Source organism: Chanodichthys erythropterus, chromosome 17, assembly GCF_024489055.1.
Source record: "Chanodichthys erythropterus isolate Z2021 chromosome 17, ASM2448905v1, whole genome shotgun sequence".
NCBI classification, from domain to species: domain Eukaryota; kingdom Metazoa; phylum Chordata; class Actinopteri; order Cypriniformes; family Xenocyprididae; genus Chanodichthys; species Chanodichthys erythropterus.
In genome coordinates, this window is record NC_090237.1 from 35,886,229 (window position 1) to 35,898,431 (window position 12,203).

General features: G+C 37.7%; 2 protein-coding genes across 8 annotated transcripts in view; both read right to left on the bottom strand.

Annotated features, from left to right (window-relative positions):
* ano7 (anoctamin 7) overlaps positions 1-636 on the bottom strand; it is a 53,149-nt gene extending 52,513 nt beyond the window's left edge. The window contains exon 1 of the mRNA XM_067365587.1: positions 497-636. The gene's annotated coding sequence lies outside the window, so the exon portion shown is untranslated. The remainder of the gene's footprint in view (positions 1-496) is intronic.
* Positions 637-5,506: 4,870 nt separating this feature from the next.
* ece2b (endothelin converting enzyme 2b) overlaps positions 5,507-12,203 on the bottom strand; it is an 89,283-nt gene continuing 82,586 nt past the window's right edge. For all 7 annotated transcript variants that reach the window (XM_067366343.1, XM_067366344.1, XM_067366347.1 and 4 more), the window contains 2 exons: positions 10,419-10,514; positions 5,507-9,161 (listed from right to left, as the gene is read on the bottom strand). In XM_067366343.1, coding sequence (XP_067222444.1) covers positions 8,985-9,161; positions 10,419-10,514 — 273 coding nt within the window. In that variant the 3' untranslated portion in view covers positions 5,507-8,984. The remainder of the gene's footprint in view (positions 9,162-10,418; positions 10,515-12,203) is intronic.

Sequence of the window (12,203 nt, forward strand, 5' to 3'; positions counted from 1 at the left end):
TTTATTTGAAAGTGAACTAATCCTTTAGGGTTAGGGTTTGGTTTAGGGATAGTTACTTGTAATTATGCATCATTTACTGTTATTACTAGAGTTAGTACATGTAGTAACATGTAATTACGTCACCTTCAAATAAAGTGTTACGTAAAACTGTTGGTCTCAGTTTATGAATTCAGAAAAAGTAACGGCATGTTTCCTTTGCCAAATGATTTGTCAGTGCAGCATAAACATTATTTCACCTATTAGGTCTCACATAGAGTCATTAACTACTATGTACTCTAATTTATATTATCACTTAATTGTGTCCACACATGTACGTAACCTTACCTGTATCCCACCTCAAAAGCAGCATACAAAAAGTGTTTTGCAAAAAATTACATTGTACCTAAACAAATCACGTAAATAAATGCCTAATGAAGCAACTTCCTGTCAGCTATGTCTCATAGTTCATGGCAGTGTTTTGTGGCTCATTTTGCATCTCATCTCTCTCGCTGCTCACCTGTAGTTTCCTTCCTGAATCTCTCTCTCCTCCTCTCTGCATTTGTTGAGTGTGGCTCCTCCAGTTCTCCTCAGCTCAAAGATGTTGACATTATCTTTAAAATCTTTTCCAAAAGTGTTTCTTTCCAAGGCTTCAGAGCTGTTGCAGGATATGGCTTGGAGGGAAAAACTCTCCGTCGGGAAAGGAGGAATAGAGTGCAAGTGAAGAGGAAAAGGAGGGGTAGAATCTGATAATGTTTGCTGTTAAGGAGGAGTTTCTTTTAACTTCAGCTACACACACATGTGTGCAAATATGGACACACAGACATGCGCTGAAACCAAACAAATGACTTGTATACAGTATCAGTGTGTCAATCGTGTCAGTGCAAAAACATTAGCTTTATTTGCAATTTTTACCGTTATTTCATATATAGAACTTTTTCATGCTTAACAGTTTTAAAACTGCTAAATTAAATAAATTGCATTAATATTTGAAATATATGTGAACCCAGAATAATGAAAGAGGAAGTTTATTTAATGAGAGACCTTTGGAACATATATTATGATAGTATTTTGTAATATGTATCATGATATCTTTCACTTTAGAATACATCAGTAACACACAAGACAATGCTACAGGCACAAAGCAGCAAAATCCAGCTAAACAGGATAAAAGAGCTCTGATGAACACAATTATTATTACACAATGCATTGTCAGTTATCTGAAGAATCAATTTAAAGAAATAATTATTTCATGGTAATGGTGAGATTCTAGAACTCGGAAGTGACGAATGCAAGGCAAAACTGTTCAGATGGAATAAATCTCACAAATTTTGTAATTTTGATAATACTAAAACCATCATACAAAAACTTCTATGGACATTTAAGAGAAAAACTAAAGGTCAGGGTACAATTAACCCCTTTTTGCCTTACATTCAGCTTGATCATTTAAATTTTTTGTTTATATACATTTGGTTTTCTTCCTAAATATTTCTGTTTTTACATTTACAACTTACACAGTTAGAAATATTTCTGAAAAACATGTAAACAGTTAAAGCAGGAACAAATCATCATCTCAATCATCATATCAGTGGTTCCCAAACTTTTTAGCTTGGAGTACCCCCTGAAGGGTTTCCCATCCTTCTGCGTACACCCTCTCTTCCACTTCGACTGCAGTCACCACTGCTTTACCATTGAGGGACAATATTTGCCCCCTAAATTGATTTTCCAGTGCATTTTTTTACCTTTATGAATAACTTTTTAAAATAAATAATGTTTTAAATAAAAAATGTTTAATGAAGAAATATGCAATGATGGTAAAACTAAGTAAAACTTTTTAAATATTAAACTAAACCTGCCAGTAGGTGGCAGCAAGTCACTGTTTTTATGAGTGAGTCATCGAGTCATTCATTTATTAACGAAGCAAGTGGCTGTGAATGAATCACTGAATCATTCACGATTCGTTCAAAGCCACAGAATTGTTCGCGAAACACAGACGTGTGTTTTAGTTCTGCTGTGGTTTTCGTTAGAACTGTTATTTAATTGCAAAATAGAGTAAATACTGACAGTACTGTGTTTAAAATGTACATTTTTTGTTGTATAATAATGTTACGTTTGCAGTCATGTGGATATTTGGGAACAATTGCATCATCGTTATCATCATTAAAAACAAGAACTCACACAAGGTATGTTTTTGTATCTGAGAAAGTTTGTGTCGTAAATCGAAACTAATCCATTATCTTTGTCTATATTTGTTCTTCATGCGAGTACGTGCTAAACCCCACTTTTACTGTTGAGAAAAGACAGTAATTTAGCACAATTTAAGGCAGCAGAATCTGTACGTGATCTATCATATGCATGTTGCTTGTGTGGATACAGTCATTTTTGACTGCAAATGATGAGGTAATTTGATTAAATGTACTGGATTTACGACATTATGGCAGTTAGAAATACATACTCGATTTTAATATTATTTTAAGTTAGAATTAAATGCTACTTAGCATTCGCGTAACCCTTTTGTCAGGGGTAGAGGGATACGCGTACCCCAGTTTGGGAACCACTGTCTTATATAATTCATAAAATGTTACAATTTCTGTAAAAGAAATGCTCAGGGTGACAAGAATCAAAGTAACAATGTGAGAACCCAAATGTAGGTATTTATTGACAACAGCAGCATAAACAAGAACTGGAAACAGTTCAAATGGTAAAGTATGGAAGTTAACCCGCCCTTGCTTTATCACAGGTTGAAGATGGAACCACACACCCAGAAATGAGCAGACGAGATGAGAAGTGTAGGGAGCCAGGGTGGAGCCGGCAATGGGAGGGAGGATGTCCCGAGGAGGGACTCTGGAAGGCCAGCAGTGAAAGTGATTAATGGAGGACCGGCTGAGAAGGTCTTGGGTATGCTGGCTGAGAAAATGATGATGTTTGGAATGTCAATTAAGAAGGAAGTGCCGGCAGGGCAGATAACCAGGGAGGTGCTGCCAGAGGGGAACTGGGTACTGGAGAAATTCAAAGATGTTCCTGTTGTATTAAGGTGGCAATAAACGACCACCTTGACTGAGGCAAGGGACTCTGTGGCAGAGATGAGGGAACTTAAAACAGGGAGAAAAGGAGAAAGAAACTTGAAACAGCCTCCATGACTGAGATGAGGGAGCTTGAAACAGGCTCTGTGGCCAAGATGAAGGAGCTTGGAACAGCCTCCTTGCTGAGATGAGGGAACTTAAACCAGCCTCCTTGGCCAAGAAGTGGGAGCTTGGAACTGGCTATGTGGCAGAGATGAGGGAGCTTGGAACTAGCTCTGTGGCCCAGATAAAGGAGCTTGGAACGAGCTCTGTGGCCAAGATGAAGGAGCTTGGAAAGGGCTCTGTGGCGAAGATGAAGGAGCTTGGAATGAGCTCTGTGGCCAAGATGGAGGAGCATGGAGCAAGTTCTGTGGCCCAGATAAAGGAGCTTGGAATGAGCTCTGTGGCCAAGATGAAGGAGCTTGGAATGAGCTCTGTGGCCAAGATGAAGGAGCTTGGAACTGGTTCTGTGGCCAAGATGAAGGAGCTTGGCAGAGATGAGGGAACTTAAAACAGGGAGAAAAGGAGAAAGAAACTTGAAACAGCCTCCATGACTGAGATGAGGGAGCTTGAAACAGCCTCATTGGCTGAGATGAGGGATCTTGGAACAGGCTCTGTGGCCAAGATGAAGGAGCTTGGAACAGCCTCCTTGCGGAGATGAGGGAACTTAAACCAGCCTCCTTGGCCAAGAAGTGGGAGCTTGGAACTGGCTATGTGGCAGAGATGAGGGAGCTTGGAACTGGCTCTGTGGCCCAGATAAAGGAGCTTGGAACGAGCTCTGTGGCCAAGATGAAGGAGCTTGGAACTGGCTATGTGGCCAAGATGAAGGAGCTTGGAACAAGCTCTGTGGCCAAGTTGAAGGAGCTTGGAACGAGCTCTGTGGCCAAGATGAAGGAGCTTGGAACGAGCTCTGTGGCCAAGATGGAGGAGCTTGGAACGGGCTCTGTGGCCAAGATGAAGGAGCTTGGAACGAGCTCTGTGGCCCAGATAAAGGAGCTTGGAATGAGCTCTGTGGTCAAGATGAAGGAGCTTGGAACGAGCTCTGTGGCCAAGATGGAGGAGCTTGGAACTGGTTCTGTGGCCAAGATGAAGGACCTTGGAATGAGCTCTGTGGCCAAGATGAAAGAGCTTGGAACTGGCTCTGTGGCCGCTCTGTGGCCAAGATGAAGGAGCTTGGAACGAGCTCTGTGGCCAAGATGAAGGAGCTTGGAACGAGCTCTGTGGCCAAGATGGAGGAGCTTGGAACTGGTTCTGTGGCCAAGATGAAGGAGCTTGGACGAGCTCTGTGGCCGAGATGGAGGAGCTTGGAACTGGTTCGGTGGCCAAGATGCAGGAGCTTGGAACGAACTCTGTGGCCAAGATGAAGGAGCTTGGAACGAGCTCTGTGGCCCAGATAAAGGAGCTTGGAATGAGCTCTGTGGCCAAGATGAAGGAGCTTGGAATGAGCTCTGTGGCCAAGATGAAGGAGCTTGGAACGAGCTCTGTGGCCAAGATGAAGGAGCTTGGAACTGGCTCTGTGGCCAAAATGAAGGAGCTTGGAACGAGTTCTGTGGCCAAGATGAAGGAGCTTGGAACTGGCTCTGTGGCCAAGATGAAGGAGCTTGGAATGAGCTCTGTGGCCAAGATGAAGGAGCTTGGAACTGGCTCTGTGGCCATGATGAAGGAGTTTGGAATGAGCTCTGTGGCCAAGATCAAGGAGCTTGGAACTGGCTCTGTGGCCAAGATGAAGGAGCTTGGAATGAGCTCTGTGGCCAAGATGAAGGAGCTTGGAATGAGCTCTGTGGCCAAGATGAAGGAGCTTGGAACTGGCTCTGTGGCCAAGATGAAGGAGCTTGGAACGAGTTCTGTGGCCAAGATGAAGGAGCTTGGAACTGGCTCTGTGGCCAAGATGAAGGAGCTTGGAATGAGCTCTGTGGCCAAGATGAGGGAGCTTGGAATGAGCTCTGTGGCCAAGATGAAGGAGCTTGGAACTGGCTCTGTGGCCAAGATGAAGGAGCTTGGAACGAGTTCTGTGGCCAAGATGAAGGAGCTTGGAACGAGTTCTGTGGCCAAGATGAAGGAGCTTGGAACGAGCTCTGTGGCCAAGATGAAGGAGCTTGGAATGAGCTCTGTGGCCAAGATGAAGGAGCTTGGAATGAGCTCTGTGGCCAAGATGAAGGAGCTAGGAATGAGCTCTGTGGCCAAGATGAAGGAGCTTGGAACTGGCTCTGTGGCCAAGATGAAGGAGCTTGGAACGAGCTCTGTGGCCAAGATGAAGGAGCTTGGAACGAGCTCTGTGGCCAAGATGAAGGAGCTTGGAACGGCCTCGGACTCTGTGGCCGAGGTAATGTAGTAATAAATAGAAATATAAATAATTATTACTGCATTACCTCCATAAATTACAACAAAATATTTCAGCAGTAACTAAGTGAACAGTTTTAAAATAAACCAAGTGAAAATGTAGTTTTTTTTATAATATATATCCTTTATTTCATGTTCATTGACAGTTCTCTAGGTTGAATGTTGCACTACACACTGGGCAGAGCATATTCCCCACTCAACTAATATTTCAGGGAATGTTGTCAGATTAAAAAAAAAGAAAGAAAAGAAAACACAACTATACGACAGTGTAACCTCTCAAGCATCAACACCAGCAGTACAAAAGAGAAATGACATCAAACTACAGTTGATTAAATGGTGAATGTACAGTATATAAATTAAATAAGGCATCTTCATGAAGATGATGGACAATTTCAGTATTTAACAGTGAGAGGGTGGACAATATCACCCTGTACCATCCCATAATTATGAGCGGAATGTGGTATGTGGCACATTTAATGACATTCTGGAAAATAATAATTCACATCTATCTTTTCTATAAGTTGAATTTCTTCGAAACACTGAAAGTGTGTGAGTGTCAGAATGTGATAGATACCTTCATTCCACTCAAGCCAAAACTCAATAAATGGCTTTCATCCAGCAAAAAAAAAAAAAAAAAAACATTAAGATAATCAGTCAAAAACTTCTTTCAGGTCTCAAAAGGAAATTCTGGATTGGCATTTTGGTATTTGAGACTCAGGTTGCAAATAAAGCAGGTATATAACACACTTAAATGGCATTTACTGGCTATTTAAAGGCTTTGAAACATTTCAAGTTTCCTTTTAATATAACTTGGAATATATTTAAGTCTATCTATGTACATCGATTCCATAGGTCTACAGAAAATAATTAAGGCCAAAACCAAATGCTTATCCATGGCAAAACTTTAGACTGACATCTGCCCCATAATCCTCATGGAGCCCGTGAATGGAAAAATATTCATGGTGTTTGATACATATACAAAGCGGAATTCAGGAGGCGTTCAGTCACATAAGTGAAGAAGATTTGACTAAACAGTTCAAGAAATAATTCACCCCAAAAAAATGAAAATTCTGCCATTTGCCTCAGTCCAAACCTGTATGACTGTCTTTCTTCAATGAAACAAAAAAGGTGATATTTTGAAAAAATGTTCATGCCTCTCTTTTCCATTCAAAGAAAGCATACAGTGAAGCTTTTAGAATTTTAATTTTTGGGTTAATTATTCCTTAAATAGCTTTACCAAATCAGAGTGTCACAATAATCTACAGTGTTTGTTAACAGAATCTTTGAATTTAATGGCAGTAACATTCATCAGTTAACCTCATCTCAGCGTGGCTAATTAGTGCTCTCAGCTTCTAGCTATGTAGAAAATAGAGTTGAAATGTGGATGTTTATATCCCAACTGACGGAATAAGATGCCAAACACACTTACCGCTTGAGTTTTTAAAATGGTGCAATTAAACTGTGGTTTAAAATAAACAAAAACCAACAAAAGGTGAAGTCAGCAGCAGTAAAATACATCAAATGACACAACCGGCCTGCTTTAGGAAAGCAAAAGCAGGTTCAAAAGAAAAACTGGCCACTCCAAAAGCACAAACATATCAAACATTCTGATTAAAATGTACTCGCAGGGTAAATTTACAGCAACTGAAAATGCTGGAGATGGGATTGGACACAGAAGCAATCCAACCTGAAATGAGTAATTTAATCTGTCTAAACATACAATGACATCTGATGCAACTTTCTGAAACACTTTAGGCATGCTGGAAAGTTTAGCAGATCTCAAGAAACATGTCAAGAATGTGTCTTATTTCAACTAAACATGATAGAAAATGAACCCTGTTATTAGGATGTCATATATATATATATATATATATATATATATATATATATATATATATATATATATATATATATATATATATTAGGCAACACATCTTATTATTGTGATGCAAAAGAAAAAAAATGTCATTATCATCATAATAAAAATGGGTTGGTAAGTTTTTTTGTTAAGTTTTTGAAATAAACCTCTTTATTTTCACTAAGACTGCTTTTATTTATTCAAAAATACAGTAAAATCAGTGATATTGTGAAATATTACAATTTATAAGAACTATTTTATTCTTTAATATATTTAAAAATGTAATTTATTCCTGTTATCAAAGCTGAATTTTCAGCATCATTACTCCAGACTTCAGTGTCACATGAAATGCCTTCAGAAATCATTCTAATATGCTGATTTCTTATCAATATTTGATATATTTTCTTCAGGGTTTTTTGATGAAAAGAAAGTTCAAAATAACAGCAATTATTTGAAACAGAACGTTTTTGGAACAATGTAAAAAAGCCTTTACTGTCACTTTTGATCCATTTAATGAATCCTCGCAACATAAATGTATTTCTTTAAATGAAAACGTACTGACCCCTAACATTTTTTAAACGGTAATGAATACATATAATTTAACTGTATAATAATTAATCATTAAATTATCATAATTTAATTTGTAATAGTTCATTTTGGTGCTATTTTTGTACAACCTCTAATTTATGTTGATTTCAAAAGAGTTATTGTATTACAGTATTTGTTTACTGTAACATTATTTACAGAGTATAATTGTAATGAATTTGAGGAATAATGTGTTAAATTGTCATGAGAACCATGTGAAAAGTCTAAATAGCTCTAAAAATACATTTTTTTATGCAAATAATCCTAATAATCTACTGATTTGGGGGTGAAATATGACTCGAACATTGGTGAGATTCACCCTTTTAGTGGTTTTGAGAACGTAACGTGAACATTTCAGCAGACTTGACAAAGTTCAAACAACATGGAGACATCCCTTTACAGACACGGAAACACAGCGTTCACATACAAGTAAATGTCTTTGGGCAAACACACTGGAATTACACTGGAATGGAATTACTGAAGGTCGAAGCAGTGCAAATTTCCACTTTCACTTACACAAGGAACAAAACTAAAATTGTTCTTTGGCAAAGAGCAGTTTAAAATGAACATTTCATTTCAACTTTGTCAAGATCAAAACATAATACACAGGTGGGATGAACAAACAGTAGCTCTCCCTGTCATTTAATAGCGTTTCTATGAAATCACAATTGGGAAATAGGCTTTCTTCCTTCCTGTGGGGGGTCACAGATGTCGTTCAGGACTTCCTGTGAATCTTCCTTGAATCTTCCTGTGAAGTCATCACAGATGGAGCCAAACATTTCCTGTGAGGTCACGGAGAGACATTCCCAGTGGCTTCACAGTGGTCACATCTTCCAAATCAGAAGACAAGCAATCAGGGTATGAAGCACAGAAACACACAAGTAAGCGTCCCTCGAGTTCGGCGAACAAATAAATAAAGCGAGCCCACGCGGGCTGATGTGGCGGCAGAGGAAAATGTGATAACGGTCGATTCGAACACTGGAGAAGATCAACGTTGGCAGGCGCTCGCCTCATCCTCCTGCATTCGGCCCGACTCCTCAAATAACTTTAGCACATAAATAAAAAAACAGTGCTTGGGAAAGAGCCAAAACTGTCCGTTCAGCGTTTTTTTGGGAGGCCAGGCTGGTCTGTGTAAGCAAGCTGGTGTCTTGTGGGTGCCAGTCCTACCACACCTCACAGCGGTGGCCTGAGTTCATGGGAGAGCCCAGCGGACACTGGAAGTGCTCTGCGAAGTCGGGCGAGTTGGACAGGGTGCCGATGACACGGTATTTGGGTGGGCTGTGAGGGTCCGTCATCAGGCCCTCGTGAGCACTTTCTGGCGTTCGGACAGAGCACCAGACCTAAGAAGAGGAGCCAAAGGAATGCGTTTCTGAGACCACATGTTTTCACAATGTGCTTTATTTGCTTTAAAAAGTTTTAGTATATTAAAAAAAAAATATGGATAACATAATAGTAACACTTTACAATAAGGTCTCATTCGTTAACACATTACCTAACTAACAATGAGGAAGACCTTTGCTAGTTTTTAAAAATCTTTGTTTTTTGTAGTTAATAAAAATACAACTGTTCATTATTTCATGTCAGCTCAGGTCCATTAAATAATATTAACAGATACAACTTTTGACTTTAATACTGTTGATATTAACATTAACAACGATTAATAAATGTTTTAGAAGTATTTTTCATTGTTAGTTCATGCTAACTTAACCTTATTGCCAAGTGTCAACATTAAAATATATAACATCATACATCAGTGCTAACCAGAATTAATTTTATTAAGATTATCCCAGATAATCATTTAATATTAACATTCATTTCTTAATTATTAATATATTAACAATGTAATTATGTATAATATTATATAATACATTACATATAATTCCGTGTTAATATTAAATCTAATCACTTATTAATCTTTCAGTGTTATTTTATCATTAAAAAGCATTAAATTGTTATTTTATTAAGAAAATTCATTACTTATTCTGTCACCACATCATATAGCACCTGAAAATAAGGTTAAGTTATAATATATATATATATATATATATATATATATATATATATATATATATATATATATATATATTATCATATTTACATATATGAACATAAACAAAAAAATACATTTTGATTTATCAAGGCAATTTAATTTCTACATAATAATATATTACCACTATAAGTTCGATGATGTTAATACATTAACATTAATATGATTACATATTAACATTTACCAAGATTAAGATATGCTGTAAAAAGATTAAAATTCAAATCACTGTTAGTTTATTAATCTTTGTTAATATATACTAAAATAATATATTTATATAATTTAAATATATTAACATTAAGCAAAATAATAATAAAAATGTTGTTAGATCATGATACCTAAAGGATCGACTAATGTTAATTTATAGATCCTAATTGTAGAAATCATTAAAAAAGTGTTATTTTATTCATCAAATTCATTTCTTGTTCTGTCACGCCTGTATTGCTGAGGCACAGAGTGTTTACCAGCTACACAGTAGTTGGGTAAACAGGTGTTTCATGTCATACTTATTATTTTTACATACTTGCTTCTCTTTTTGCATGTCTTTTCATACCTGTGCAAAACCTACGAAGAAGAGCTGGTCGTTTGTCAGATTGACAGCTGGGAGTCTCTTCTCTTCGCCGTTCTTCCGCACCCATGACCTATACGCCTGTCAAAACAAAGATCTCAAAATCAGCTTTTTGTCTTTATTCAGTTTAATCACAACATTTGCATTAGCTTGGAAAGAAATAAATGTCTAGTGATTTATATTCATCACCAGAAGGGGGAGCCTTGTGAAACACAGAATCATCAAAATAAAAATTCCTATGGGATGTTTTTTATAAAATGTATCTTACTTCTTTTTCTTTTCTAAAAGGCTTTAAATGACCATCCACTCTTAATGTGGACAGAGCATACTGGAAATTCTTAGGCCGGTCATTTAAATGACTATAAATAAATTACTTGAGTGCCCATACAAATACTGAATATTTAGGAAAGAGAGTCTGCAAGGCCGGGATACAGTCCAGTTAAGGACACAGGATTAATGTCTGATTTATTTACAAAAATGTAGCCCACACCCCTTGTTGTATATGTACATTTATTAAATGACAAAAAAGCTAAAATTACAAAAAATGAAATGTAACCGCAGTGTTGGGTAAGTTACTCTAAAAAACAGTAAAGCTACTAATGAAATCTTCAACGGTGCAATGGGATTACTTTAATTACTCTATTTAAAAAGTATTGGATTACTTATCACTAATTACTTTCTAAATACCATATCAACCTCGACCAGTTGACGACATTTAATTTTGATGTTAAATCCACTATTGTTTTATATAGAATTAGTCTATAGTCTATAAAAGTATTTAATGCAAGTACATCAGAAGTAACTGTAATTAAATTACATAAAAATGAAAAGTAATCCCTTACCTTACTTTTTAAGGGAAAAGTAATTAAAGGGGACCTATAATGCTGTCACAGTCATGTTCTGTTTGTTTTGGTTTGCATTTTGTCACATGTCCCTTTGTTCTGTTTTCCCGCCATCATCAGTCACCATGGAGACTAACTTGATTGTCACAGTTGTTAGTCATTTGAGTTCATTAGTGTGTGTGTATATCAGTTCAGTTCTGTCAGTGTGTCTTTGTCGGGTCTCGTTTGTACTTGTGATGTGTTTGTGCATGCTTTGCTCTGGATTCTGTGTTTCTCCCTGTGGATTATCAAGACTTATTATACATTACTCTTCCTCGTCGTGTGTTTGATCTACCAACATCATGTAACAAATGCCCCTTTCACAAGATGTAATAAAGTCTCTGGTGTCTCCAGAATGTGTCTGTGAAGTTTCAGCTCCAAATACTCCACAGATCATTTATTATAGCTTGTCAAATTTGCCCTTATTTGGGTGTGAGGAAAAACACGCCGTTTTTGTGTGTGTCCCTTTAAATGTAAATGAGATGCTGCACCCCGCCCCCTTTCCAGAAGAGGGCGGAGCTTTAACAGCTCAACAACAACAAAGCTGGAGAATCTCACGCAGCCAAAATGAGGATTGTCAGTAACGGTGTTCAGCCTTACATTGTTCAAACCGGAGTCGACACTGATGGAGAGACTCAGGAAGAAGTTACAACTTTTAGACGTTTCTGAACGGTTAGTGGATAAATTGATGTAGTTGCTGTGGAGTTGATTCAACTCATCCACTAGCATGTGCCGTCATGTTCATTTTTTATGCAAATCCAGTGTTGAATTGACCCTCATATGTAAAGCATGTCAACAACATTCCATTAAAAAACTCTTCCTCTTCTCTAAAGCAGCCCAGCATGGCCTCACCCCCTTTGTTGTGTGTTCTTTGGGGACGGGGTTTATG